This window comes from Oncorhynchus kisutch, linkage group LG3 (assembly GCF_002021735.2).
Source record: "Oncorhynchus kisutch isolate 150728-3 linkage group LG3, Okis_V2, whole genome shotgun sequence".
NCBI classification, from domain to species: domain Eukaryota; kingdom Metazoa; phylum Chordata; class Actinopteri; order Salmoniformes; family Salmonidae; genus Oncorhynchus; species Oncorhynchus kisutch.
This window is the reverse complement of record NC_034176.2, coordinates 36,720,357-36,747,579: the sequence shown is the minus strand read 5'-3', so window position 1 is coordinate 36,747,579 and position 27,223 is coordinate 36,720,357. Positions and strand designations below refer to the sequence as shown.

At 43.4% G+C, this 27,223-nt stretch overlaps 1 protein-coding gene across 1 annotated transcript in view; it reads left to right on the top strand.

Annotated features, from left to right (window-relative positions):
- The window catches only part of LOC109881999 (hexokinase-2), a 76,723-nt gene extending 60,061 nt beyond the window's left edge, over positions 1-16,662 (top strand). The window contains exons 10-18 of the mRNA XM_020474103.2: positions 4,364-4,668; positions 5,283-5,431; positions 5,527-5,646; positions 6,396-6,491; positions 6,727-6,826; positions 6,969-7,152; positions 11,546-11,701; positions 12,014-12,250; positions 14,057-16,662. Of these exons, the coding sequence (XP_020329692.1) occupies positions 4,364-4,668; positions 5,283-5,431; positions 5,527-5,646; positions 6,396-6,491; positions 6,727-6,826; positions 6,969-7,152; positions 11,546-11,701; positions 12,014-12,250; positions 14,057-14,201 (1,492 nt within the window). The 3' untranslated portion in view covers positions 14,202-16,662. The remainder of the gene's footprint in view (positions 1-4,363; positions 4,669-5,282; positions 5,432-5,526; positions 5,647-6,395; positions 6,492-6,726; positions 6,827-6,968; positions 7,153-11,545; positions 11,702-12,013; positions 12,251-14,056) is intronic.
- Positions 16,663-27,223: the final 10,561 nt, after the last annotated feature.

Below are 27,223 nucleotides of genomic sequence, written 5' to 3'. Positions count from 1 at the left end.
ACCACTCGGTGTTACTACTCACTGAAGTATAGAAGAAGTGCTCTTACTTCTAAGGCATTAGAATGAACTAAACTAGACTGCACAGTGTAATTACAGTGGAACTGACCCTCATCTCAAATGCCAGTCATGAATTTGGTTGACTTACAGTTCATCCTGCTCTACAGATGTTGGATTTGAATTTGATCACTCTGTTGTTTCAGGAAATTTCCTGCAGCATACTTTTAGTGTATTTGTTTAAAAAGGCTTTGTAATTTCCACTTGACTTGATTTGCCCTTACAAAAATGTATCCATCCCAACAAAAATGTTTATTAATTATAATTCACACACTAATTCCGATTTCCTGTTTCTGCTGGGTTATTTTCCTGCTGTGAGAAACTGGTCTAATTTAAGATTCTACGCCATGTAAAATAAGACCTTCAAATCAAGTGCTACCATTTCCCTCATATCCTCTATCCCTTGTGGACATTGTAGATCTCAAGCAGTGCAAGGCTCAAATACACTACTACTCCAGTCCTTTCACCACATCAAAAATTAAATGCAATTGCACAATATCCCATTTCATTCAAATGTATTCAGGCTCAATTTGACACTCAACCCACAACTCTGAGTTTCACACCAGAGCCATGACTCGCTGTGAAGTATAGGAATCCTATAATAAACTATTATTGTGACTTTACTTTCATTAATCTGACTGTTATTTATCTAATCAACTAAAGATGTTTAATTGTTACCGATTTTTTTCAAATTAATCATGCAACAATTCACTCATTAGGAATTGGGGCATCATGAGCGGTATATTTGTATTTGTTTATTTAACTTTAACCATCTCCCGAATTAAACTCTAAAGGTTATATATATATATATTATATCCATAAACATTGAACTCATTAATCATAATATCATCATTCTGAACACTCGTAACCTCCTGCATCTGCAAAACCCCATTCTTATGATTCAGTACTACACAAATTTGTTTAATTATTTGTTTACTAGCTAACTAAATGATAACACAGGATAAACATACACACTTAATACATTAGAAACAGGTCTCTAGCGGACTGACACAATATTGCGGCTTGTTACGAGAGAGAACGAGAGAATACTTTGGTACATTTAGAAACTACTCTCACAGTAATTGTCACGCCTTGGTCTTAGTGTTTTTGTGTTTTCGTTATATATTTGGTCAGGCCAGGGTGTGACAGGGGTTTACGTGTTGTATTTCGTATTGGGGTTTGTTGTATTTGGGATCGCGGCTGATTAGGGGTGTTGTATAGGCTTGGCTGCCTGAGGCGGTTCTCAATCAGCTGTCAGGTGATTCTCGTTGCCTCTGATTGGGAACCGTATTTAGGTAGCCTGAGTTTCGCTTTGTCTTTTGTGGGTGATTGTTCCTGTCTCTGTGTTGTGTCACCAGATAGGCTGTATTAGGTTTCACGTTCCGTTTGTTGTTTTTGTATTTATTAAGTTATTTCATGTATCGTCACTTTTTCTTCATTAAAGATCATGATTAACCACCACGCTGCATTTCGGTGCGACTCTCTCTCAACAAACGAAGAACGCCGTTACAGAATCACCCACCACACACGGACCGAGCGGCGTGCTTACAGGCAGCGACCGCAGGAAAAGCTAAAGGAGGACGTTATGGAGTATACGACGTGGGAAGAAATCGACAGGTGGGCGGCCGACCCAGAGAGAGTGCAGGAGCCCGCATGGGATTCGCTGGAACAGTGCCAAGAAGGCTATAGGCGAATGGTGTTGGAGAAACAGACACGGCGGCGCAGAGCGAAACCCGAGAGTCACCCCCAAAAATGTATTGGGGGGGGGGGGGGCTCAGAGGGAGAGTGGCTGAGTCAGGAGATGGACCTGAGCCAACTCTCCTTGTTTATCGTGAGGAGCCAAGGAGGAGACCAGAACCAGAGCCGGTGTTAGAGGTGAGCGAAGCAGAGACTGTGAAGGAGTTAATGGGGAAAGTGGAGTGGAGAGTAATGAGGGAGTTGCTAGCTTGGTGCTATAGATATCATATTCGTCCGACGGATCGTGTCGGAGATTTGATGGCACCTGAGTTAGTGCTCCATACTCGTCCTGAGGTGCGTGTTAGTCGGCTGGTGAAGTTGGTGCCAGCCTCACGCACCAGGCCTCCTGTGCACATCCATAGCCTTGCACATCCTGTGCCACCTCCACACACCAGTCCTCCGGTAGCAGCTCCCCGCACCAGGCTTCCTGTGCGTGTCCTCGCTCCAGTATCACCAGTGCCCGCACCACGCATCAGGCCTACAGTGCGTCTCGCCTCTCCTGCGCTGTCGGAGTCTCCCGCCTGTTCAGCACAGCCAGAGCCTTCCTTCCCTCCTGCGCTGTCGGAGCCTCCTGCCTGTTTGAAGCAGCCTGAGCTGTCAGTCTGCAGGGTGCTGTCAGTCTGCAAGGAGCTGCCAGTCTGCAGGGAGCTGCCAGTCTGCAAAGAGCTGCCAGTCTGCAGGGTGCTGTCAGAGCTGTCAGTCTGCATGAAGCAGCCAGAGCTGTCAGTCTGCAAGGAGCTGTCAGTCTGCAAGGAGCTGCCAGTCTGTAAGGAGCTGTCAGTCTGCAGGGAGCTGTCAGTCTGCAAGGAGCCGCCAGTCTGCAAGGAGCTGTCAGTCTGCAAGGAGCTGCCAGTCTGCATGGAGCAGTCAGAGATGTCAGTCTGCATGAAGCAGCCAGAGATGCCAGTCTGCAAGGAGCTGCCAGTCTGCAAGGAGCTGCCAGTCTGCAGGGAGCTGTCAGTCTGCAAGGAGCTGTCAGTCTGCAAGGAGCTGCCAGTCTGCAAGGAGCTGCCAGTCTGCAAGGAGCTGTCAGTCTGCAAGGAGCTGTCAGCCTGCATGAAGCAGCCAGAGCTGTCAGTCCGCAAGGAGCTGCCAGTCTGCAAGGAGCTGCCAGTCTGCAAGGAGCAGTCAGCCTGCATGGAGCAGTCGGAGCTGCCAGTCTGCAAGGAGCTGCCAGTCTGCCAGGAGCTGCCAGTCTGCAAGGAGCTGTCAGTCTGCAAGGAGCTGTCAGCCTGCATGGAGCAGTCAGAGCTGTCAGTCTGCAGGGAGCTGTCAGTCTGCAGGGAGCTGTCAGTCTGCAAGGAGCCGTCAGTCTGCAAGGAGCTGCCAGTCTGCAAGGAGCTGCCAGTCTACAGGGTGCTGTCAGCCTGCATGGAGCAGTCAGAGCTGTCAGTCTGCATGAAGCAGCCAGAGCTGCCAGTCTGCAAGGAGCTGTCAGCCTGCATGGAGCAGTCAGAGATGTCAGTCTGCATAGAGCAGCTAGATCCGCCAGTCAGCCATGATCTTCTAGATCTGCCAGTCAACCAGATTCTTCCAGATCAGCCTGTCAACCAGAATCTTCCAGATCTGCTAGTCAACCATAATCTTCCAGATCTGCTAGTCAACCAGAATCTTCCAGATCTGCTAGTCAACCAGAATCTTCCAGATCCGCCAGCCAGCCAGGATCTACCGGAGCCTACTACCTACCTGAGCTTCATCTCAGTACTGGGCTTCCTCTCAGTACTGGGCTTCCTCTCAGTACTGGGCTTCCTCTCATAGGCTGTATTAGGTTTCACGTTCCGTTTCTTGTTTTTTTGTATTTATCGTTATTTCATGTACCGTCACTTTTTTCATTAAAGACATGAGTAACCACCACGCTGCATTTCGGTCCTCTCTTTCAACAAACGAAGAACGCCGTTACAGTAATCATATACTTTGCACACGAACCGCCGCCCGTTTGAAGACCCCATGAATGTATTTCTCTACCATAAGCCACCTCCAACATAATTTTAGGAAAATGTTGCACTATGTTCAACCGGCGTCGTGTGGGCGAGCAGTTTGCTGATGTCAACGTTGTGAACAGAGTGCCCCATGGTGGTGAGGGGTTATGGTATGTGCCGGCATAAGATACAGACAGCGAACACAATTGCATTTTATCGTTGGCTATTTGAATGCTCAGAAATGCAGTGGTGAAATCCTGAGGCCTATTGTGTGGCCCTTCTTTTTTGATAAAGTTATCTGTGGCCAACAGCTGCATATCTGTATTACCAGTCATGTGGAATCCATATATTAGGACCTAATTAATTGATTTCAATTGAATTGATTTCAAAAGTCTTTGAAATTGTTGCATGTTGCATTTTTATACTTTTTGTTCTGTATAAATTACACCGGATGAGGGGAATTACAATGGAAATTAACCTTAAATCTCAATTAAATTTACAAGACCAAGTAAGGAATGGTTTATACACATGTATTCACTAATAAGAAACATTAACAAATAGTAATTAATTTACCAACAGTTTACTAATAGCTAATTAAGCCTTTTTAACATTTTAATACGCTTAAAAGTAAAGTTGTGCCTCTCCTCGCCCAGGTTTGCGCGGCGGCTCCACAAGATGGTACGGCGTCTGGTGCCGGACTGCGACGTGCGTTTCCTGCGCTCAGAGGACGGCAGCGGGAAGGGGGCGGCCATGGTGACGGCGGTGGCCTACCGGCTGGCTACCCAACATGCTGAGCGGCAGCGTGTTCTGGACGCCCTGCGTCTGAGCCGGGAGCAGCTGCTGGAGGTGAAGAGGAGGATGGGAGAGGAGATTAATAGGGGCCTGGCCAAGGAGAGTCATGACCAGGCCACCGTCAAGATGCTGCCCACCTACGTCCGCTCCACCCCCGACGGAACAGGTATAAGAAGGGGTGGTATCTGCGGAAGAATCTCAATTGCAGTTCCTCGTGTCCTCTCGGCTCATTCTCAAAAAACATTGGATTAGAAGGTCAGAGGGGATGGAGATGGTAGGAATGTGTGTGACTGGGAGGAGATGGAGCCATAAGATGTTAATTGAAGGGTACCCACCATGGACCTTGAAAATACTTAAGATTTAGAATTTCAGAAAGCCCTTGATTGAACATCCTGGAAAATAGACAGATGTCCTTGGAAGGACTATAGCAGGAGCATGAGGAGTAGGAAACCTTAAGGAAACCTTAGGAAACCTTAAGGAAACCTTAAGCTGTTACATTAGTAGTTAAGAATTTACCAAATCAATACACCAAATTCACTTAGGAACAGTCCACCTGTGCCTAGCATGTGTGGGTGGGTGTGTTTGGGTGGGTGGTCAGCCAGCAATCAGCGGGTTCCCTGTTGGATGACAAAAAGGTTTGTCAGGATGTGAACACCTACTTCCGTTATTTAACAAGGCACATAACCCTCTAGCTGCTAAATGTAAAAAATAAATAAAAATGTTAAGTTATCGCTCTTGCTTAGCTACCTTCCCTATTGTCTGACTCATTGAACTCATCAGAGCACGGTGACTTCTTGGCCCTTGACCTTGGTGGCACCAACTTCCGAGTTCTGCTGGTTCGCGTGCGGGGCGGGAAGAGACGCAGCGTGGAGATGCACAACAAGATCTACGCCATCCCCCAGGAGGCTATGCAGGGCACTGGAGAGGAGGTAAACCGGAAATGTCCGTCTCAATGTCTGTTATGTCACAGTCCCAGTCCACTGCATTGGTCATTTGACACCTCTCTCGGTCTGTTCTCTGTCAGCTGTTTGACCACATAGTGCACTGCATCGCTGACTTCCTGGAGTACATGGGTATGAAAGGAGCTTCCTTGCCCCTCGGCTTCACCTTCTCCTTCCCCTGCCATCAGAATAAACTGGACCAGGTAACAAAGCAAACACACACATACAAAACTCGTTTTAAACATTGTTTTTGGATGGCTTGAACCACTGCTGAACCTCTCACAGACAGAACGTTGAAAACACTTGAGAACAGTCGGTGCTCTGTCTGCACCTGTTCATTCAAATGGCAAGGCTTGGAAGGACAATTGCTGACAGGAGTGGACGAAGTGCATCACATGGTCTATTCACACATTGTATAGGCGTCTGTAGGAGAGGTCGACCAATTATGATTTTTCAACTCTGATACCGATTTATTGGAGGACCAAAAAAAAAGCCGATGCCGATTTAATCTGCCTTTACATTTTTTTTATATATTTGTGTGTGTGTGTGTGTGTGTAATAATGATTATTACAACAATACTGAATGAACAATGACCACTTTTTTTTATTTTAACTTAATATAATATATTAATAGTCTATTTAGTCTCAAATAAATAATGAAACATGCTCAATTTGGTTTAAATAATGCAAAAACACAGAAGAAAGTAAAAGTGTAATGTGCCATTTAAAAAAAAAATACTAGTTGAAGTTCATTGCCCAGAACACATGAAAGCTGGTGGTTCAATATTCCTAGTTCTTCAATATTCCCAGTTAAGAAGTTTTAGGTTGTAGTTATTATAGGAATTATGATGCATCCTGACATAGTATAGGCTATCCAACACTCTGCTCAGGGCCAGCTAAAGATGCCCATCCCCCGCCCTCCTAATGTGATGTCCATTCCTCCTCCTCCTCAGGGTATCTTGCTAAAGTGGACCAAGGGTTTCAAAGCTACTGGCTGCGAGGGAGAGGATGTTGTGTCTCTACTGAAGGATGCTATCCACCGCAGAGAGGTTAGAGGTCACACCCACCCACTGGGCTTAGTCACAATCCTACACTGCCCAGAATCAAAACGCTGTTACACATTACAGTACCTGTAGGATCTCATTCATTTAAAATTGAATGTGATACCATGAAAGTACACCAACCGTAACTTTAATATTATAGTATACAAATCTGAAATCCTTTGGTTATGAAAAAGGGTTCCATTTTAGTGATCCATAAGTCCATGTGTTGATGTTTTTGTAGGAGTTTGACCTGGACGTGGTTGCTGTGGTGAATGACACTGTGGGCACCATGATGACCTGTGGCTACGAAGACCCACTGTGTGAGGTGGGCCTCATCGTAGGTGAGTCTCCAATAGCCTACTGTATGTTCCTTCTGGATCAAAGCACAGTCTGTAAGAAATCAATAACTGCCTTCCTTTTTCTTTGAGTGTCTGTTGCTCTCTTTCTCTCACACACACACACACACATTTCCCCTCTCTCCAGGTACTGGCACCAATGCCTGCTACATGGAGGAAATGCAGAATGTGGAGCTGGTGGAGGGGGACGAGGGGAGGATGTGTGTTAACATGGAGTGGGGGGCCTTTGGGGACCACGGGGAGCTGGACGACTTCAGCACAGAATTCGACAGAGCCGTCGACGACTGTGCCACCAACCCTGGCAAACAGAGGTAGCCTATTACTGTTTGTTTACAACGGTGTTGAAAGACAAAGAAAGAGTACACCTTTAGTTGGGGTGCTGATTTATGGAGGCTCAATTAAACAAATTAAATCTCCTTTCTGTGGATTTATTGGACTGTTTGTTCAAGTTGATTTATGCGTCTTTGGAGGCTGGGATTAGGTTTGCAAAGGGAGGGTATATTAAAGGAAACTGTCTAAATTTACCAGTAAACTACCAGAATTTGTGTAATCTAGCATAGAACATCTAGTGACCATTTTGGGTACTTCAGATTATCACAGGTGTCTGTAATTATCTCTGGCCCTCTGTGTGGCTTTATCAATGTGAAATATATTAAATTAGATTAAAAATTAATAATAATAATAATGACTAAGCTGTAAAAAATGATTCTACATATAAACCAACTTAGTGAATACCATTGGTGTTTAATATGAGGGTTTTAGCATGAAATATCCTTCATTTATTTACTTTGCTAGGTCAATGTATTTGTTAATGTTTTGGAGTTAAACTGGTGGCAGTTGTGAAAAAAGTAAATGGTTGGAAGAGTTGCGGTGTTAATAGAAAATAAAGACATTGTTTTTAGATTTTCATTTATTATGCTATTTTCTCGAACATATAAGACTAGACGGAGATAATAAATGAATAATACACTGAAAAAATATTAATGCAACATGTAAAGTGTTGGTCCCATTGTTTCATGAGTTGAAATTAAAGATCCCAGAAATATTCCATACACACAAAAAGCTTATTTCTCTCAAATGTTCATCCCTTTTAGTGAGCATTTCTCCTTTGCCAAGATAATCCATCCACATGACCAGGTGTCATGTCAAGAAGCTGATTTAAACGGCATGATCATTACTCAGGTGTACCTTGCACCGGGACCAGTGCAAGGTGCACCGGGACCAGTGCAAGGTGCACCGGGACCAGTGCAAGGACTCTCTAAAATGTGCAGTTTTTTCACAACACAACAGTCTTGAAGGAGCGTGCAATTGGCATGCTGACTGCAGAAATGTCCACCAGAGCTCTTGCCAGAGAATGTAATGTTCATTTCTCTACCTTAAGCAGACTTCAAAGTTGTTTTAGTGAATTTGGCAGTACTGGCCTCAGAACCGCAGACCACTTGTATTGCGTCTTGCGGGCATTTTGTCTTTGACAATTTGAATGCACAGCGACTGTGACATGAACCTGAGGCCCATTGTCGTGCCATTCATCCGTCGCCATCACCTCATGTTTCAGCATGATAATTCATGGCCCCGTGTCGCATGGATCTGTACACAATTCCTGAAAGCTGAAAATGTCTGTTTCGATGGCCTGCATACTCACCAAACATGTTACCCATTGCCATTGAGCTTGTTTGGGATGCTCTGGATTGAAGTGTAGTACAGCGTGTTCGAGTTCCTGCCAATATCCAGCAACTTCACACAGCTATTGAAGAGTGCGACAACATTCCACAGGCCACAATCAACAGCCTGATGAACTATGCGAAGGTTATGTGTCGCTCTGCATGAGGCAATGGTGATCACACCAGATACAGACTGGTTTTCTGATCCACACCACTACCTTTTTTTAAAGGTATCTGCATTCCCAGTCTTGTGTAATCCATAGATTAGGGCCTACTGAATTTATTTCATTTGAGTGATTTCCTTATATGAACTGTAACTCAGTAAAATCTTTGAAATTGTTGCGTTATACATTTTTGTACAGTGCGTTCGGAAAGTATTCAGATTTTTTGCAAATCTATTAAAAATAAAAAACGGAAATATCACATTTACATAAGTATTCAGACCCTTTACTCACTACTTTGTTGAAGCACCTTCGGCAGTGATTACAGCCTTAAATCTTCTTGGGTATGAAGCTATAAGCTTGGCACATCTGTATTTGTGGAGTTTCTCCCATTCTCTGCAGATCCTCTCAAACTCTGTCAGGTTGGATGGGGCACTGCACAGCTATTTTCAGGTCTCTCCAGAGATGTTAGATCGGGTTCAAGTCTGGGCTCTGGCTGGGCCACTCAAGGACATTCAGAGACTTGTCCCGAAGCCACTCCTGAATTGTCTTGGCTGTTTGCTTACGGTCGTTGTCCTGTTGGAAGGTGAACCTTCACCCCAGTCTGAGCGCTCTGGAGTAGGTTTTCATCAAGGATCTCTCTGTACTTTACTCTGTTCATCTTTCCCCCGATCCTGACTAGTCTCCCAGTCCTTGCCATGGGATTACATCCCCACAGCATGGTGCTGCTACCACCATGCTTCACCGTAGGGATGGTGCCAGGTTTCTTCCAGACATAACGCTTGGCATTCAGGCCAAAGAGTTCAATCTTGGTTTCATCAGATCAGAGAATCTTGTTTCTCATGGTCAGAGTCCTTTTAAGGGCCTTTTGGCAAACTCCAAGCGGTCTGTCATTTGCTTTTCACTGAGGAGTTGCTTCCGTCTGGCCACTCTACCATAAAGGCCTGATTGGTGGAGAGCTGCAGAGATGGTTGTCCTTCTGGAAGGTTCTCCCATCTCCACAGAGAAGATTATCTTTCAAAGATAATTTGTAAAAAATGTAAACATTGTTTCCCATGCTTGTTCAATGAACCATAAACAATTCATGAACATTCACCTGTGGAATGGTCATTAAGACACTAACAGCTACAGCCGGTAGGCAATTAAGGTCACAGTTATGAGAACTTAGGACACTAAAGAGGCCTTTCTACTGACTCTGGAAAAACACCAAAAGAAACATGCCCTGGGTCTCTGCTCATCTGTGTGAATGTGCCTTAGGCATGCTGCAAGAAGGCATGAGGACTGCAGATGTGGCCAGGGCAATACATTGCAATGTCCGTACTGTGAGACGCCTAAGACCGCGCTACAGGGAGACAGGACGGACAGCTGATCGTCCTTGCAGTGGCAGACCACGTGTAACAACACATGCACAGGATCTGTACATTCAAACATCACACCTGCGGGACAGGTACAGGATGACAACAACAACTGCCCGAGATACAACAGGAACGTTCAATCCCTCCATCGGTGCGCAGACTGTCCGCAATAGACAGAGAGGCTGGACTGTGAGCTTGTAGGCCTGTTGTAAGGCAGGTCCTCACCAGACATCACCGGCAACAATGTTGCCTATGGGCACAAACCCTCCGTCGCTGGACGAGACAGGACTGGCAAAATGTGCTCTTCACTGAGGAGTTGCGGTTTTGTCTCATCAGGGGTGATGGTCAGATTCGCGTTTATCGTCGAAGGAATGAGCGTTACACCGATGCCTGTACTCTGGAGCGGAATCGATTTGGAGGTGGAGGGTCCATCATGGTCTGGGGTGGTGTGTCACAGCATCATCGGATTGAGCTTGTTGTCATTGTAGGCAATCTCAACGCTGTGCGCTACAGGGAAGAAATCCTCCTCCCTCGTGGTACCCTTCCTGCAGGCCTATCCTGACATGACCCTCCAGCATGACAATGCCACCAGCCATACTGCTCGTTCTGTGCGTAATTTCCTGCAAGACAGGAATGTCAGTGTTCTGCCATGGCCAGCGAAGAGCCCGGATCTCAATGCCATTGAGCACGCCTGGGACCTGTTGGATCGGAGGGTGAGGGCTAGGGCCATTCCCCCCAGAAATGTCCGGACATTTGCAGGTGCCTTGGTGGAAGAGTGGGGTAACATCTCACAGCAAGAAAAGGGCAGATCTGGTGTAGTCCATGAGGAGGAGATGCACTGTAGTACTTAATGTGTCTCGTGGCCACACCAGATACTGACTTTTGATTTTAGCCCCCCCCCCCCCCCCCCCCCCCCCCCTCCCTTTGTTCTGGGACACATGTGACTAACAGAAATGGAATAATGTCTGTGGAACTTGTTCAGTGTGTCCCAGTTGTTGAATCTTATGTTTATACAAATATTTACACATGTTAAGTTTGATGAAAATAAATGCAGTTGACAGTGAGGACGTTTCTTTTTTTGGGGCGAGTTTATTTTAGATTCGTCAAAGTAGCCTTGATGACAGCTTTTGAATATCTTTTGATTTCACACTTTTCTGGTTACTACATGATTCCACATGTTATTTCATAGTTTTGATGTCTTCACACAATGTAGAAAATAGTCAAAAATAAAGAAAACCGCTAGGTGTGTCCAAACTTTTGACTGGTAATGTGTGTGTATATAACAAAATAGTTAAAATATATGTTGGTATTTTATAATTTATTATGTTAATTCCCGAAATAGTCAACAGTCATTTTTTTGTAATTTACCAGTAGCTTTGCGACCCTAGCTGGGACAACTACACGCTCCAGTGCAATAACGCTTTCATCCATAAAACCTGAAGTGTGTTTTTCCACAGTGGGATTCTGTCAACAAAACTGTGTAGCAGTAAGCCTCAGGATTCAAGTCTCTCTCGGTCTCTCTGTCAGGTATGAGAAGATGATCAGTGGGATGTACCTTGGGGAGATAGTGAGGAACATACTGCTGGAGTTCACTGCAAAGGGACTTCTGTTCCGAGGCAAACTCTCTGAGAGGCTCAAGACCAGAGGCATCTTTGAAACCAAGTTCCTCTCCCAGATCGAGAGGTGAGTCGGTGTCAGAGTTTGCTTGTCTAGGAATGTTTGTGGCAATTATGCTTTCAGTCACTATCTAGTGTTGATGTCTGATGAGCCAAAGGAAAATTTGGAAAAGTGTCACTTAAAAGGTTAACAGCCATGGTGGGAGCAACGTGTGCGTCCCCTTTTCAGGGTATCAAAGCTATTGGATTTCAATATTATGTCCTTCCTAGACACCAAAATGTTGAGCGTATGATGGAGAACAATGTTGTGTGCACTTCATGTTCACAAAAATGATTTGACTGTTGTCTGTGCCTGCCTGTCTCTCACCCCCCTTGTCAGTGACCGTCTGGCCCTGAGGCAGGTGCGCTCCATCCTGCAGCACCTGGGTCTGACCAGTTCTACGTGTGACGACAGTATCCTGGTGAAGGAGGTGTGCAGCGTGGTGGCTCGTCGCGCTGCCCAACTCTGTGGTGCCGGCCTGGCCGCTGTGGTCGATAAGATCCGGCAGAACCGCAACCTCTCCGAGCTCAAAATCACAGTGGGTGTCGATGGAACGCTCTACAAACTACATCCACAGTGAGTGGTTATTAGATAGTATTATCACAAAAAGAGAGTCCGGTTAAAGCTATACTCCGGGGGCTGCATTCATGAATCATCCCAGAGTACGAGTGCTGATTTAGGATTTAGCCTTTTCGATGACAATGAAAAACATATGGACTGGGTGTACTCTACTCCTAGATCAACACTGTTTTTTCGTACACTTTTTTAATACGGCCGTAGACGTTAATTGCACATTTAACTGTAGGCAGCTGGTAGTTTCAGTTTATAGCCTTTACTTTGCTCTTATTTTTCCCTTTATTATCTTACTGAATCTATGAATAAAATTTGTGGGTGCAAAAAGGATAAACATTGAGAAACTCTTAACATAAGTTTTTTTTCGAGGCTCTGTTTCCGTGGTTACGTAGGTAAAATGCAAACATCAATCTAGTTCATTAAAATGTTACACATGGTTTCTTTATGCATTTACAAACCTAATCTCCTTTCAATAATAAGAATTTGAGTTTAATTGGTGTGAGATACAGATAGATAGATTATATATATATACACACACACACACACACACACACACACACACACACACACACACACTGCATTCGGAAAATATTCGGACCCTGTGACTTTTTCCACATTTTGTTACTTTACAGCCTTATTTTAAAAATGATTTAAATACAAAATAATATCATCAATCGACACACAATACCCCATAATGACAAAGCGAAAACCGGTATTTGACCAAGAACCCAATGGTCACTCTGACAGAGCTCTGTAGTTCCTCTGTGGAGATGGTTGTCCTGGAAGGTTCTCCCATCTCTGCAGCACTCTACCAATGGTAGAGTGGCCAGATGGAAGACACTCCTCAGTAAAAAGGCACATGACAGCCCCCTTGGAGTTTGCCAAAAGGCACCTAAAGGACTCTCAGACCATGAGAAACAATTGATTGATTGAACTCTTTGGCCTGAATGCCAAGCATCACGTCTGGAGGAAACCTGGCACCATCCCTACGGTGAAACATGGGGGTGGCAGCATCATGCTGTGGGGATGTTTTTCAGCGGCAGGGACTGGGAGACTAGTCAGGATCGAGGGAAAGATGAATGGAGCAAAATACAGAGATCCTTGATAACGCGCTCCAGGACCACAAACTTTTTAGCGAAGGTTCGCCTTCCAACAGGACGACGACCCTAAGCACACAGCCAAGACAACGTAGGAGTGGCTTCGGGACAAGTCTCAATGTTCTTGAGTGGCCCAGCCAGAGCCCGGACTTGAACCCGATCAAACATCTCTGTAGAGACCTGAAAATAGCTGTGCAGCGACGCTCCCCGTCCAACCTGACAGAGCTTTAGAGGATCTTCAGAGAAGAATGGGAGAAACTCTCCAAATACAGGTGTGCCAAGCTTGTAGAATCATACCCAAGAAGAGTCAAGGCTGTAATCACTGTCAAAGGTGATTCAACAAAGTACTGAGTAAAAGGGTCTGAATATTTATGTAAATGTGATATTTTAGTTGAACATTTTGCTAAAAATGTATAACCTGTTTTTGCTTTGTCATTGTGTGTATATGTTGATATATATATATACAATTTAATCCATTTAAGAATAAGGATGTAACATGATATAAATGTATAATTCTAGCCTCATACCTTCTAACAGCACCTTTTTACAGTGCCTGCATGTACATCTGCCTATGAGTTTCCCTCATTCTCTTGTCCCTTGCCATATGAACTCACTTCCCCTTCATTCCCTGCAGATTCTGGTCCATTGTCTATTCTCAGTAAGAACATTCTAACCTGCTTCTGATCTCTCTCCTTATCTCTCCTCTTCACAGCTTCTCCAGCATCATGCATGAGACGGTCAGGGACCTGGCGCCTCAGTGCGAGGTCACTTTCCTCCAATCAGAGGATGGAAGTGGAAAGGGGGCGGCTCTCATCACGGCGGTGGCCTGTCGCATTCGAGACGCCGGACAGCGCTGAGCGAGGGGCTCTGCGGACACCGAGAACAAGGGTTACGTCCCAATTGGCACCCTATTTCCTAAATAGTGCACTACCTTTGACCAGTGCCCTATGCTCAAAAGTAGTGTACTGAATAGGGAGGGGGGGGGGGGGGGGGGCGGTCACAACAGGGACAGCACAGGATGACAAAGGGATACTGGAAAAGGAACTAAACGGACTTCTTACTTAGAGATTTGCTGTGCCTCATCGCATCTGTTAATCAAAAGGATCTGTTAATCAAAAGTAGTGAAGTTCACAACAGCCTGCGTTGTTTGTTTTTTTACAGTTTTTTGATTCTGGTGTGTGTTTGTAATAGAAAGTACTTGGCCGGTGGGCCACATTGAAAAGGGACTTGCAGAGAATTAAATATTTTTGTTATGAATATGTTTGTTTCCTAACAGAAGCAGAGATTCTGTTTTCTTATGTGAAATGTGACAGTGATATTGATGACCTTAGCTGTGTTCGATTACTCATACTAACCACACTAACCATACTTTTTGTGACAAATTGAGTATGTAGTATGCTTATTGGTCATAGTATGGATGGAGTTATTATGCCAAAAGTTCCCAGATGTCGTACTAAATTCGCCAAAATACAAAGTATACAAGCAGTGAACACTATTTCCTTGCTTTTAGGGTCACATAATGCAATTCTTCAGAAAATGTGAATGGCTTCACAACGTTTTCAGATTTGAAGAGAATGGTGGAAAATATGCAGCCGAAGACTGACGAGAGCAGATACAAATTCATTGCTTTAAGTAATGATGACAAATGTTAAAATGTTGAACAATGTAATAAAGTCATGGCTTTTCAAATAAGTTATATGTTGGCTGACAATTTGTTAGCCACGCTATCCTTACAAACTGCATAGCATTACAGCAGTACCGGTATGTTAGCTAGTTACCTAACATTAGTTGGCTACAAATACATCGAACTTGCCAGGCAGTATATTAACTATATGCTATCTACCCAACATTATTGACTTGGTTATTCACATCATTCTTAGCTAAGTAGTATAGTCATTGTTAATTCTGGCTATCTACTCTGATTTCAGAGCACTCTCCTCTGAGTGTACCAGAGCACAGAATAACAGATTAATTTTACGAAAGCTCAACACCCGTTGAATATGGCCGGTGTCAGTAAACGTCGGCAAAAAAAAGCCTAATTAAATTATTGCCAGCAGCACAGTTGGAGTCACCAACGCTCTAGATAACATGAAAACAGCCTAACCAACTCGGCTAGGATGAGTAAAATGGTCAGTGAAGTGGTCTCATTTGTGTTCGGGAAGTAGTTAGCTTGGGTGCTTGATTGCCGTTGTGAGGTCCGAACGCTCGGCTCAACCCTACTCCTTGAATGCTCCGAGATCGAAACGCTCAGAATTTACGAACAGACAATGGACAATCTGACAACAAATTGAATTTACGTACACACCCGAAATCGTAACATGTCTAGCTAGTCATTTGCTATGCTAGCAAGAGGTTGCATAGCAACAGCATCAACTTCAGGTAGACAGGCAAAGCACTAGTATGCTCAACTGAAAGGATACCGTTTGTTTACAGTATACTAAAATGAACTAGTAGTGTGTGTATACTCATTAAATATATAGTATGTTCGTATGGGTATTCGAACACAGCTCATGTCTTCAGAATGGTGACTGCTGTACTAGGAATGAAACCACACCTGGGTTCAGAATCTGATATATTTGAAATATTTCAAATACTTTAGAGCATTCGCTCTATTCTACCTGTAGCGCCAGGCGGGTTAAGTTGGGACTTTTCTATTGGGTCCATTGCAACAGGCAAGCTCAGTCAAGCACAGCTAAAGTACTTCAAACATTAACATAACAGAATATGTACCAAGTCCATTAATGCCTAGAACACTCTTGTTAGAACTAGAACGGTACATTCATTTATTTAAGAAATGTGTTGTGTTTCATAAAATGTCTAACTAATGAAAAGTGGGAGTCTAGAAGTGAGGCTAAATTGTGAATTCAAACACTGACAAATCGATTGGAATACACCTTATTTTAGAGTATGTCCTGGTTTGTCTGCAGGTGAAATAGAAATTAAATAATGATCCATGTCCATGGCTCTAATCTAAATTTCTTTCTGCTTTTCCTAGCATTATACAGTATCTTCTTGCCATATCAACTGTATTGGAGGAGAAGATGGACCTGAGGGGACCTTTGACTTTTTGAGAAGGAGTCGAGAGAGGATGCGAGGAACGGAGGAAAGGGGAATAGAGAAAGTGCACATGGTAGATTTCCAATTGGTTTAACGACTGCTCGCATCCTCCTCACCTCCTTTTGAAAAAGGTCAAAGGTAAGTAAGAAAGGGTAACTTTGAAATAAATGTGCTTGTATGAATTGACTCCTCTCTGCTAGTGTGTCAAGCAGGTATTCTGTCAGGGGTACGCCAAATAAAAATGATTCACTTTTTTTTTCACATTTTCAAACAGTACATTTATATTTTCCAACGGGGCTATACATTTGGGTGAGTTTTTTTTCTTTTTCTCGCCTGAGTAGCCTCAGCCAAAAATAAAATGAAACCATCTAGTCAAATAATTAACATCCAGTCACATGAACCGTTTCTCACGGGAAACCATTCTTGTGCAGGCATTTAAAAACGAAACATGACAATTTCAAAAATAAGCCATGAGAGTTTTGAGCGAGAATAAAGATGACTTTCGAGTAGTAACAGCAACAGATACCATGAATAAGAAGGGGCTAGAAGTGTCTTATATGGTGAGCCACCGAGTGGCTTAGGACAGGCAAGCCCCATACTATTGTAGAGGACTTAGTTCTTCCTGCTGCCGCAGATATGGCTGGGACAATGCTGGGGTAAAAGGCCCCAAAAAACTATACAGGTAATGACTTCGTCAAACAGCACTGTTTCACAATGCATCAGTGACATGGCAGGAGATGTTTTAAAACAAAACAATTACTGCTTCTCATACTAGCCATTGAATTATATGTATTACAGCTGGATGAATCAGCAGACGTGGCAGGCCTGGCACAGCTCCGTTATGTTTATGGGGGGTCAATTAGAGAAAACCAGCACAACATGAGGGGATATTTTTCAAGTATTGGACAGCTTTGGTGGTCAAGATGTGTTGGTATCTGTACTGATGGCGCAAAAGCCATGACAGGGAGACATAGTGGAGTTGTAACGCGCGTGCAAGCAGTTGCTCCTGACGCCACTTGGGTATACTGCAGCATCCACCGAGAGGCTCTTGCTGCCAAGGGAATGCCTGACAGCTTGAAAGACGTTTTGGATACTACTGTGAAAATGGTTAACTTTATTAAAGCAAGGCCCCTGAACTCTTGTGTATTTTCTGCATTATGCAATGAAGTGCGCTGGTTATCAAGGGGTAAAGTGTTGACTTTATAAAACAAATAATAATAATAATTGAGAGACTAGCTTAAAGTTCTCTTTTACTGACCATAATTTTCACGTCTCACGACGAGTTTCTCACACGACTGGCCTGTCTGGGTGATTGTTTTTTCTCGCCTGAATGATCTGAGTCTAGGATTACAGGGACTCTACAACTATATTAAACTATATTCAAAATTGAGGCTATGATTAAGAAGTTGGAGCTCTTCTCTGTCTGCATTAACAAGGACAACCCACGGGTCTTTCCATCATTGTATGATTTTTTTGTGTGCAAATGAACTCTAGCTTACATTGTAAAATGTGATATAGCGAAGCACCTGAGTGAGCTGGGTGCGCAATTACGCAGGTACTTTCCCAAAACAGACGACACACACAACTGGATTCGTTATCCCTTTCATGCCTTGCCTCCAGTCCACTTACCAATATCTGAACAAGAGAGCCTCATCGAAATTGCAGCAAGCGGTTCTGTGAAGTGAAAATTGAATTTAATCAGAAGCCACTGCCAGATTTCTGGATTGGGCTGCACTCAGAGTATCTTGCCTTCCAACGAGCCGGGTTGTGATAAACTTATACTCATTATTATGTTTAATAAATGTATAGTATAGTGTGTGTGTGGCAGGCTTACAAAAAAAAAACATTTGAGAGTGCACTGACCCTGGTGCTAGAGGGGGTATGCAGCTGGAGGTTGAATGTTTGAAAGGGTACGGGACTATAAAAAGTTTGGGAACCACTGGTTTAGAGGATGAATCTCTAATTAGCTAGTTGTGCGAGACATTTTATAGATACAAGGATAAGTATAAGGATTGTTTTTTTTGTGCATGGTTTTCTCTAGTTACGCGTGATCGGTTCAGGGCCAGTATGTCCTGCAGTTACCACTGTTTGTATTGCCACAGCTGTGGCTCTCTAGGCCCTAATTCACACATACTTTTTGCACTAAGTGGCCTAGCCACTTACTTTTCTTCCACCAAACATTATAGTTGGCACTATGCATTCGGGCAGGTAGCGTCCTCTTGGCTTCTGCCAAACTCAGATTCATCTTATTTTAAGATGAAGGCAGGTTGGAACTCTGTAGTGAATGTTGCAACTGTGGACAGACTATTTACGTGCTTCAGCACTCCACGGTCATGTTCTTTGAGCATGTGTGGCCTACCAGTTCACAGTTGTGGTTGTTACTCCTAGACGTTTCCACTTCACAATAACAACACTTACAGTTGACTGGGACAGCTCTAGCGGGACAGAAATGTGAAGAACCGACTTGTTGGATGACAGTGCCACTTTGAAAGTATTCTGAGCTCTTCAGTAAGGCCGTTCTACTGCCAATGTTTGTAAATGGAGATTGCGTGGCTGTGTACTCGGTTTGATACACCTGTCAGCAACTGGTGTGGCTGAAATGGCTGAATGCACTAATTGAAGGAGTGTCCACATACATAATGTAGGTAGGCTATCACCTAAAAGTGGTAGGCCTACTTAATTTTCAAGAGCGCTTGCACCATCTGGCATGTAGAGTATGTTTTAAAATTTGGGCATACAAATGTAATGCTATCGTGGGAGATGCCATTTGGAGCAGTAATATACTCTTGGCATTGTTCTTGACTGTTAGGACATTACATTCTTGAAAGAACATTGCAAATTCACCTTTTTAACAAACTTTTTAAGAGACATCAGTCGGAATGAATGGTCGACCCTTTCTATTCTGTTGCAGAATGGAATCTATGGTATTGGTATCCTGAATAGTAAATATTTTATGATGGTCCGGGGTAAACGAGACACCATCGTAACAAAAGGTTTACCATTCAGTATACCAATACCATAGATTCCATTCTGCAACAGAATGGAAAAAGGACCAAAAGGACTGAAGGGTATACAATCCCCAAGTTCACTGTGATGTGTTGGGAAACAGTGTAGACAATGGATAGGGCTCAGTGATAACCGTAAAAGGAATCGTTACAAAGCAGTATCGTGGTATAACCTGACATTGTTAAATGACCAACCTTTTATACTGTGTGCCATATTGAGTGGACTTAATCATGTTTTCCTCTTACAAATGAGCTACTTGCAGTATACCTAATTTAAGAGGAACTACCCTACCAGGCATTTTGGGGGTTGGAATGATATGTTTTCTAATCAACTGTGATCTCTGGCATTAATTGTTACATGTTTAGAAGATTTGTGTGGAGTAGATTGTTCCCCTGGAGTCCGGGAATGTTTTAATGGTCACTTACTCAATGAAGACCAATGGCCACACTCAATATGCACAGAAGCTCAGGGCCACACTCAAATATAATGAGGGTCGCACTGTAATAAATGTATTGCTTGTGAGTTGCAAGAGAGAGCATGTTTTATAATGATATGACATTGGTAGGTTTGAGCTAGGTTTGTGTTTTGTGCATATATTACAAACTGTCTTCTTATACAATATGGTTTCATCAAATTCTTGACGAGAATGTATTCCCTTCTGCTCACGATTTGACTACGTATGTCCTTGTCTAAATGTTTCTATAAAATCTTTTGTGACATGCACCCAGTTTGAAACACCGTTGTTACAGGATGAATTGTACAAAGATTCCCATTGAACCTTTGGCAGGAAAACCTTTTTAAGATGAAAAAGCTATCACATCTGTGCTCTTCTTTCAGCCAAGCATATTCAGCTATTGCTGGCTGCATCTGGCTCCTTCGAAGAATGTGAAGACACGGATGCACAGAACTTGCATCTTGGCTAGTTTTTTTGGGCATGACTTACAACTACCTATGCTGCTGCTAAAATAATTATTTATTTGATTTATTACTACTACTACTACTCTACTGTTCATTGTTTGCCGTTACCCCATTAGTACCTAACAATATATCCTGCTACTGGTCAATATTACTCCTGTTTACATGTATACATTACCACTAGAATATTACCATTCGTATTTATATATTCCTGCTACCAGTCACTTTTCATCCCTGTTTAAAGAATCAGCATATCACGGCTACACTGACACTCTTGCACTCACATGAACACTTACGTGCACACTCACCACCACACACACACCCACCCACCACTTATGTTGCTGCCGTACTGCTTACTATTATTATTTATCCTGAAACCAGTCACTTTCTCCTAATCCCCGCCTACAGGTACATATTATTCAGACCCCTTGACTTTTTCCACATTTTATTACGTTACAGCCTTATATAAAATGGATTTAAATGTTTTTTTCCCCCCTCAATCTACACACAGTACCCCGTAATGACAAGGCAAAAATTATTCTTCTCACATTTACGTAAGTATTCAGACCCTTTACTCAGTACTTTGATGAAGCACCTTTGGCAGCGATTACAGCCTTGAGTCTTCTTGGGTATGACGGTACAGGCTTGGCACACCATTATTTGGGAAGTTTCTCCCATCCCATCAAACTCTGTCAAGTTGGATGGGGAGTGTCGATGCACAGCTATTTTCAGGTCTCTACAGAGATGTTTAATCGGGTTCAAGTGCGGCCTCTGGCTGGGCCACTCAAGGACATTGAGACTTGTCACAAAGCAACTCCTACGTTGTCTTGGCTGTGTGTTTAGGGTCGTTGTCCTGTTGGAAGGTGAACCTTCGCCCTAGTCTGAGCACTCTGGAGCAGGTTTTCATCAAGTATCTCTCTGTACTTTGCTCTGTTCATCTTTCCCTCGATCCTGACTAGTCTCGCAGTCCCTGCCGCTGAAAAACATCCCTACAGTATGATGCTGCCACCACCGTGCCAGGTGCCACCACCATGGTGCCAGGTTTCCTCCAAATGTAACGCTTGGCATTCAGGCCAAAGAGTCCAAATTTGTTACATCAGACCAGAACATCTTGTTTCTCATAATCAGATTCCTTTAGGTGCTTTTTGGCAAACTCCAAAGGGGTTGTCATGTGCTTTTTTACTTATGAGGGGCTTCTGTCTGGCCACTCTACCATAAAGGTGTGATTGGTGGAGTGCTGCAGAGATGGTTGTCCTTTAGGAACAGCTCTAGGAAGAGTCTTGGTGGTTCCAAACTTCTTCCATTTAAGGCCACTGTGTTCTTGGGGAACTTCAATGCTGCAGATAATGTTTTGGTTCCCTTCACCAGATCTGTGCCTCGACACAATCCTTCGTCGGGAGATTCCTTTGACTTCATGGCTTGGTTTTTGCTCTGGCATGCATTGTCTACTGTGGGACCTTATATAGACAGGCGTGTGCCTTTCCAAATGTCCATTTTTTATTTTTTTAATGCATTTCCCAACATTTTGAAAAGCCTGTTTTTGTTTCATCATTACGGGGTATTGTGTGTAGATTGAGGAAAAAAATGAATTCATCAATTTTAGAATAAGGCTGTGAGGTAACAAAATGTGGAAAGAGTTAAGGGGTCTGAATGCTTTCCGAATGTCCTATCTACCTCACACTCCAGTATCTGCCATTGTACATTTGGTATTGGCACTGACCCTGTTTATAGCATTTATGTCTCGTATATATTTTGATATTGATTACTGTACTGTTGGGTAGAGCTTGGAGGTTGAATGTATTCACATCCCTGTTAGTGAGCATGTCTCCTTTGTCTAGATAATCCACTCACCTAACAGGTGTGGCATATCAAAAAGCAGATTAAACAGCATGATTATTGCACAGGTTACTTTGTGCTGGGGAAAATAAAAGGCCACTCTAAAATGTGCAGATTTGTCACACAACATAAGCCACAGATGTCTCATCTGAGGGAGTGTGCAATTGGCACGCTGACTGCAGGAATGTCCACCAGGGCTGTTGCCAGAGAATTGATTGTTAATTTCTCTACCATAAGCAACTTCCAATGTCGTTCTACAGAATTTGGCAGTACATGCAAACGGCCTCACAACCGCAGACCACGTCTGACTTCACCTGTGGAATCGTAGTCCAGCCACCTGGGCAGCTGATGAAACTGAGGAGTATTTCTGTCTGATAAAGCCCTTTCGTGGGGAAAACTGTATTATTGGCTAGGTCTGGCTCCCAAGTGCCCAGTCGTGTGAAATCAATAGATTAAGGCCTAATTAATTATTTTCAATTGACTGATTTCCTTATGAACTCAGTAAAATAGTTAATTGTTGCATTTATATTTTTGTATAGTATCGTCATTAAAACATCTGCATGAGTCAAGACACCTACTCCTTTACATCGGTCTTTAGAGAAGATTATTCAGAAATATATTTTGCTGCATATTTACATGTATTATTTTCTGTTCTAGCTTACTGCTGTATACGCCTAACATTTATTGTACAGCTAATGGACTGCCCTATGGCAACACGAGTTCATTTGTACAGATCTGTTTTTGCATATTTCTGATTGCGGTAGCAACTTATTAAATCCTTTATAGAAAAGCTGCTTACCATTGACCTTTTTTAGTATTTATAAAAACTCATCTTTCACCGAAGATGTCTCTCCATAATGTAGATCAAGTTAGTATCATTGTAAGCAGAGAATAGATGTAATGTAGTTAAAGACATACACCCTGATAAAGCTCTTTAAAAATATATATATTTAACAATACTAAGAAGCTATTTTAATTTATTCAACAAAGCAAAAAGCATAAATCTTATTGGATAATTCTGTGTGTACCACTCATCTGTCTCTTAATTAAACACAGGAATAACTATACAGGTGAATACTTCAACGTTTTAGTGATCTGAAATCTTAGTCTTATTTTATTCCAGCTGTTACAGCAGAAAGCCATCCAAATCTGTCAAGCAAACTGATTACCAGCTATACTTTGGCATGGGTTCTCAAAAGGTTCCTCAGCTACACCATCGAGCATCCTGACTGGTTGCATCACTACCTGGTATGGCAACTGCTCGACCTCCGACCGCAAGGCACTACAGAGGGTAGTGCGTACGGCCCTGTACATGACTGGGGCTAAGCTTCCTGCCACCTAGGACCTCTACCAGGTAGTGTCAGAGGAAGGCCCTAATAATTGTCAGACTCCAGCCACCCTAGTCAGACTGTTCTCTCTGCTACCGCATGGAAAGCGGTACCGGAGCGCCCAGTCTAGGTCCAAGAGGCTTCTACCCACAAGCCATAAGATTCCTGAATAACTCTACCCACATGTATATATTACCTCAGTTACCTCAACTAACCGGTGCCCCCGCACATTGACTCTACCGGTACCCCCTGTATATATATTGTTATTTTACTGCCGCTCTTTCATCATTTACTACTTTTATTTCTTATTCTTAAATTCAAAATAATAATAATTTGGCACACATGACATGGGCAAAAGCCAGTCAAACACCACCCTCTGGATCCATCTATATGCCAAATCACCTTCTCCTATAAGTACTTCACAGGTAATTACTGTATACAGGAATAGTAGAGTACAAACCATTAAACAATTTAGGGTCCCCAACGCCCCAACCTCTACATTAGGACCCTCTTAACATGAATTTTCTCATAAACGGTTCAAGTTAGGAGCCATTAGGGATAATTACAGTGCGATATACTGTGTCCAGTATGTTGCAGTGGCTGGGGTATTTTAACCAATGTAAAGGATTTTACACAGACAGGCTGTGGACTTTCTGGGAGGGTGTGGGGACAGAGGTGTTAAGAGGGATAAATAAATATAAAATTTGGCAAAAACTGATTTCCAGTAAGCAATTTATAAAAGCATAGAATAAATGAATTCACTCAATTGTAGCCTCAGTTATTCCATGCATCACCACAACTGTGTACCCTATTAAAGTAGATGAGGAGAAGATGTCCCTACCCCCAAGAGGCTCTCAAAACAATAGATTAAATGAGTAGAAGCTCTTCTGTCATTATCTAATCAGTCGGGTTTGATTTGTGCAATCATTGTAATTGGGGCATTTGTTCTTGACAGGAGACTTAATCCATCAAGTCCATTGTCTTTGCTGCTGCTCTAATCTATCCATTGAAAATGACTGATTTCCAGTAGTTTGGTTTGCTCAAATTTTCAAACCATGTGAATACTCTGTCAAGTGTATTCTGTAGGGAACCAGGCTATCATCCATGTACTGCAATGGAGGACAAGGTGAGGAATGACTACTGCAATTTATTTTTGTATTATTTGTTTAGCAGCATGTGTAGGTGTACTGCAGAGGGAGACCAGAGTACTACAATTGTGTTTGCTTTACTCTATTTTTATCCAAATCTCCAGTAAATGAAAGTACAAACAGTTGAACAATATTCTTTAAAAATATGAGATGTAAGGGATACAGGATGAAGATATTGTATCAACTGGTTCCGTGATGACTTTAATGTCAGTCTTGAAATTTGGATCCATTTGAATCCCTATTGGCTTCCATGACCTTTTACACCCCAATTAAATTAACAACTGCAGTCTATCACGTACAGTGCATCCTGACCGGTTGCATCACCACCTGGTATGGCAACTGCTCGGCATCTGACTGTAAGGCGCTACAGAGGGTAGTGCGTACGGCCCAGTATATGCTTGGGGCCAAGCTTCCTGACATCCAGGACATACAATTGAAGTCAAACGTTTTATATACACCTTAGCCAAATACATTTGAACTGTTTTTCACAATTCCTGACATTTAATCCTAGTAAAAATGCTCTGTTTTAGGTCAGTTAGGATCACCACTTTATTGTTAGAATTTGAAATGTCAGAATAATAGTAGAGTGATTTAGTTCAGCTTTTATTTCTTTCATCACATTCCCAGTGGGTCAGAAGTTGACATACATTCAATTAGTATTTGGTAGCATTGCCTTATAATTGTTTAACTTGGGTCAATTGTTTCGGGTAGCCTTCCACAATAAGGGGTGTATTTTGGTCCATTCTTCCTGATGGAGCTGGTGTAACTGAGTCAGGTTTGTAAGCCTCCTTACTCGCACACACTTTGTCAGTTCTGCCCACAAATGTTCTATAGGATTGAGGTCAGGGCTTTGATGGCCACTCTAATACCTGGACTTTGTTGTCCTTAAGACACTTTGCCACAACTTTGGAAGTATGCTTGGGGTCATTGTCCATTTGGAAGACCCATTTGCAATCAAGCTTTAACTTCCTGACTGATGTCTTGAGATGTTGCTTCAATATATCCACATAATTGTCCCTCATGATTTGTGAAGTGCACCAGTCCCTCCTGCAATAAATCACCCCCACAACATGATGCTGCCACCCCCGTGCTTCACGGTTGGGATGGTGTTCTTCGGCTTACAAGCCTCCCCCTTTTCCTTCAAACATAACGATGGTCATTACGACCAAACAGTTCTATTTTTGTTTCATCAGACCAGAGGACATTTCACCAAAAAGTACGATCTTTGTCCCAGTGTGCAGTTGCAAACCGTAGTCTGGCTTTTTTTATGGCGGTTTTGGAGCAGTGGCTTCTTCCTTGCTGAGCGGCCTTTCAGGTTATGTCGATATATGACTCGTTTTTACTGTGGATACCTGTTTCCTCCAGCATCTTCACAAATCAAATCCGAGTTTGTCACGTGCGCCGAATACAACCGGTGTAGACCTTACAGTGAAATGCTTACTTACAGGCTCTAACCAATAGTGCAAAAAAGGTGTTAGGTGAACAATGGGTAAGTAAAGAAATAAAACGACAGTAAAAAGACAAGCTATATACAGTAGCGAGGCCATAAAAGTGACACGGCTACATACAGACACCGGTTAGTCAGGCTGATTGAAGTGGTATGTATATGTAGATATGGTTAAAGTGTGACTATGCATATATGATGAACAGAGAGTAGCGTAAAAGAGGGGTTGGTGGGTGGCGGGACACAATGCAGATAGCCCGGATAGCCAATGTGTGGGAGCACTGGTTGGTCGGCCCAATTGAGGTAGTATGTACATGAATGTATAGTTAAAGTGACTATGCATATATGATAAACAGAGAGTAGCAGCAGTGTAAGAAGAGGGGTTGGGGGGAGGCACACAATGCAAATAGTCTGGGTAGCCATTTGATTACCTGTTCAGGAGTCTTATGGCTTGGGGGTAAAAACTGAGAAGCCTTTTTGTCCTAGACTTGGCATTCCGGTAGCACTTGCCATGCTGTAGTAGAGAGAACACTCTATGATTGGGGTGGCTGGGGTCTTTGACAATTTTTAGCACCTTCCTCTGACACCGCCTGGTGTAGAGGTCCTGGATGGCAAGCAGCTTGGCTTTAGTGATGTACTGGGCCGTACGCACTACCCTCTGTAGTGCCTTGCGGTCAGATGCCGAGCAAGTGCTCGGCCTCTGTTTCCCCCTCAGTTTCCTGAGGCTTTGTCGTGCCCTCTTCGTGACTGTCTTGGTGTGTTTGGACCATTCTAGTTTGTTGTTGATGTGGACACCAAGGAACTTGAAGCTCTCAACCTGCTCCGTCGATGAGAATGGGGGGCGTGTTCGGTCCTCCTTTTCCTGTAGTCCACAATCATCTCCTTAGTCTTGGTTACGTTGAGGGATAGGATGTTATTCTGGCACCACCCGACCAGGTCACTGACCTCCTCCCTATAGGCTGTCTCGTCATTGTCGGTGATCAGGCTGTTGTGTCTTCTGCAAACTTAATGATGGTGTTCGATTCGTGCCTGGCCGTGCAGTTGTGGGTGAACAGGGAGTACAGAAGGGGACTGAGCACACACCCCTGTGGAACTCCAGTGTTGCGTGGCAGATGTGATGCTACCACCTCACCACCAAATAGTAT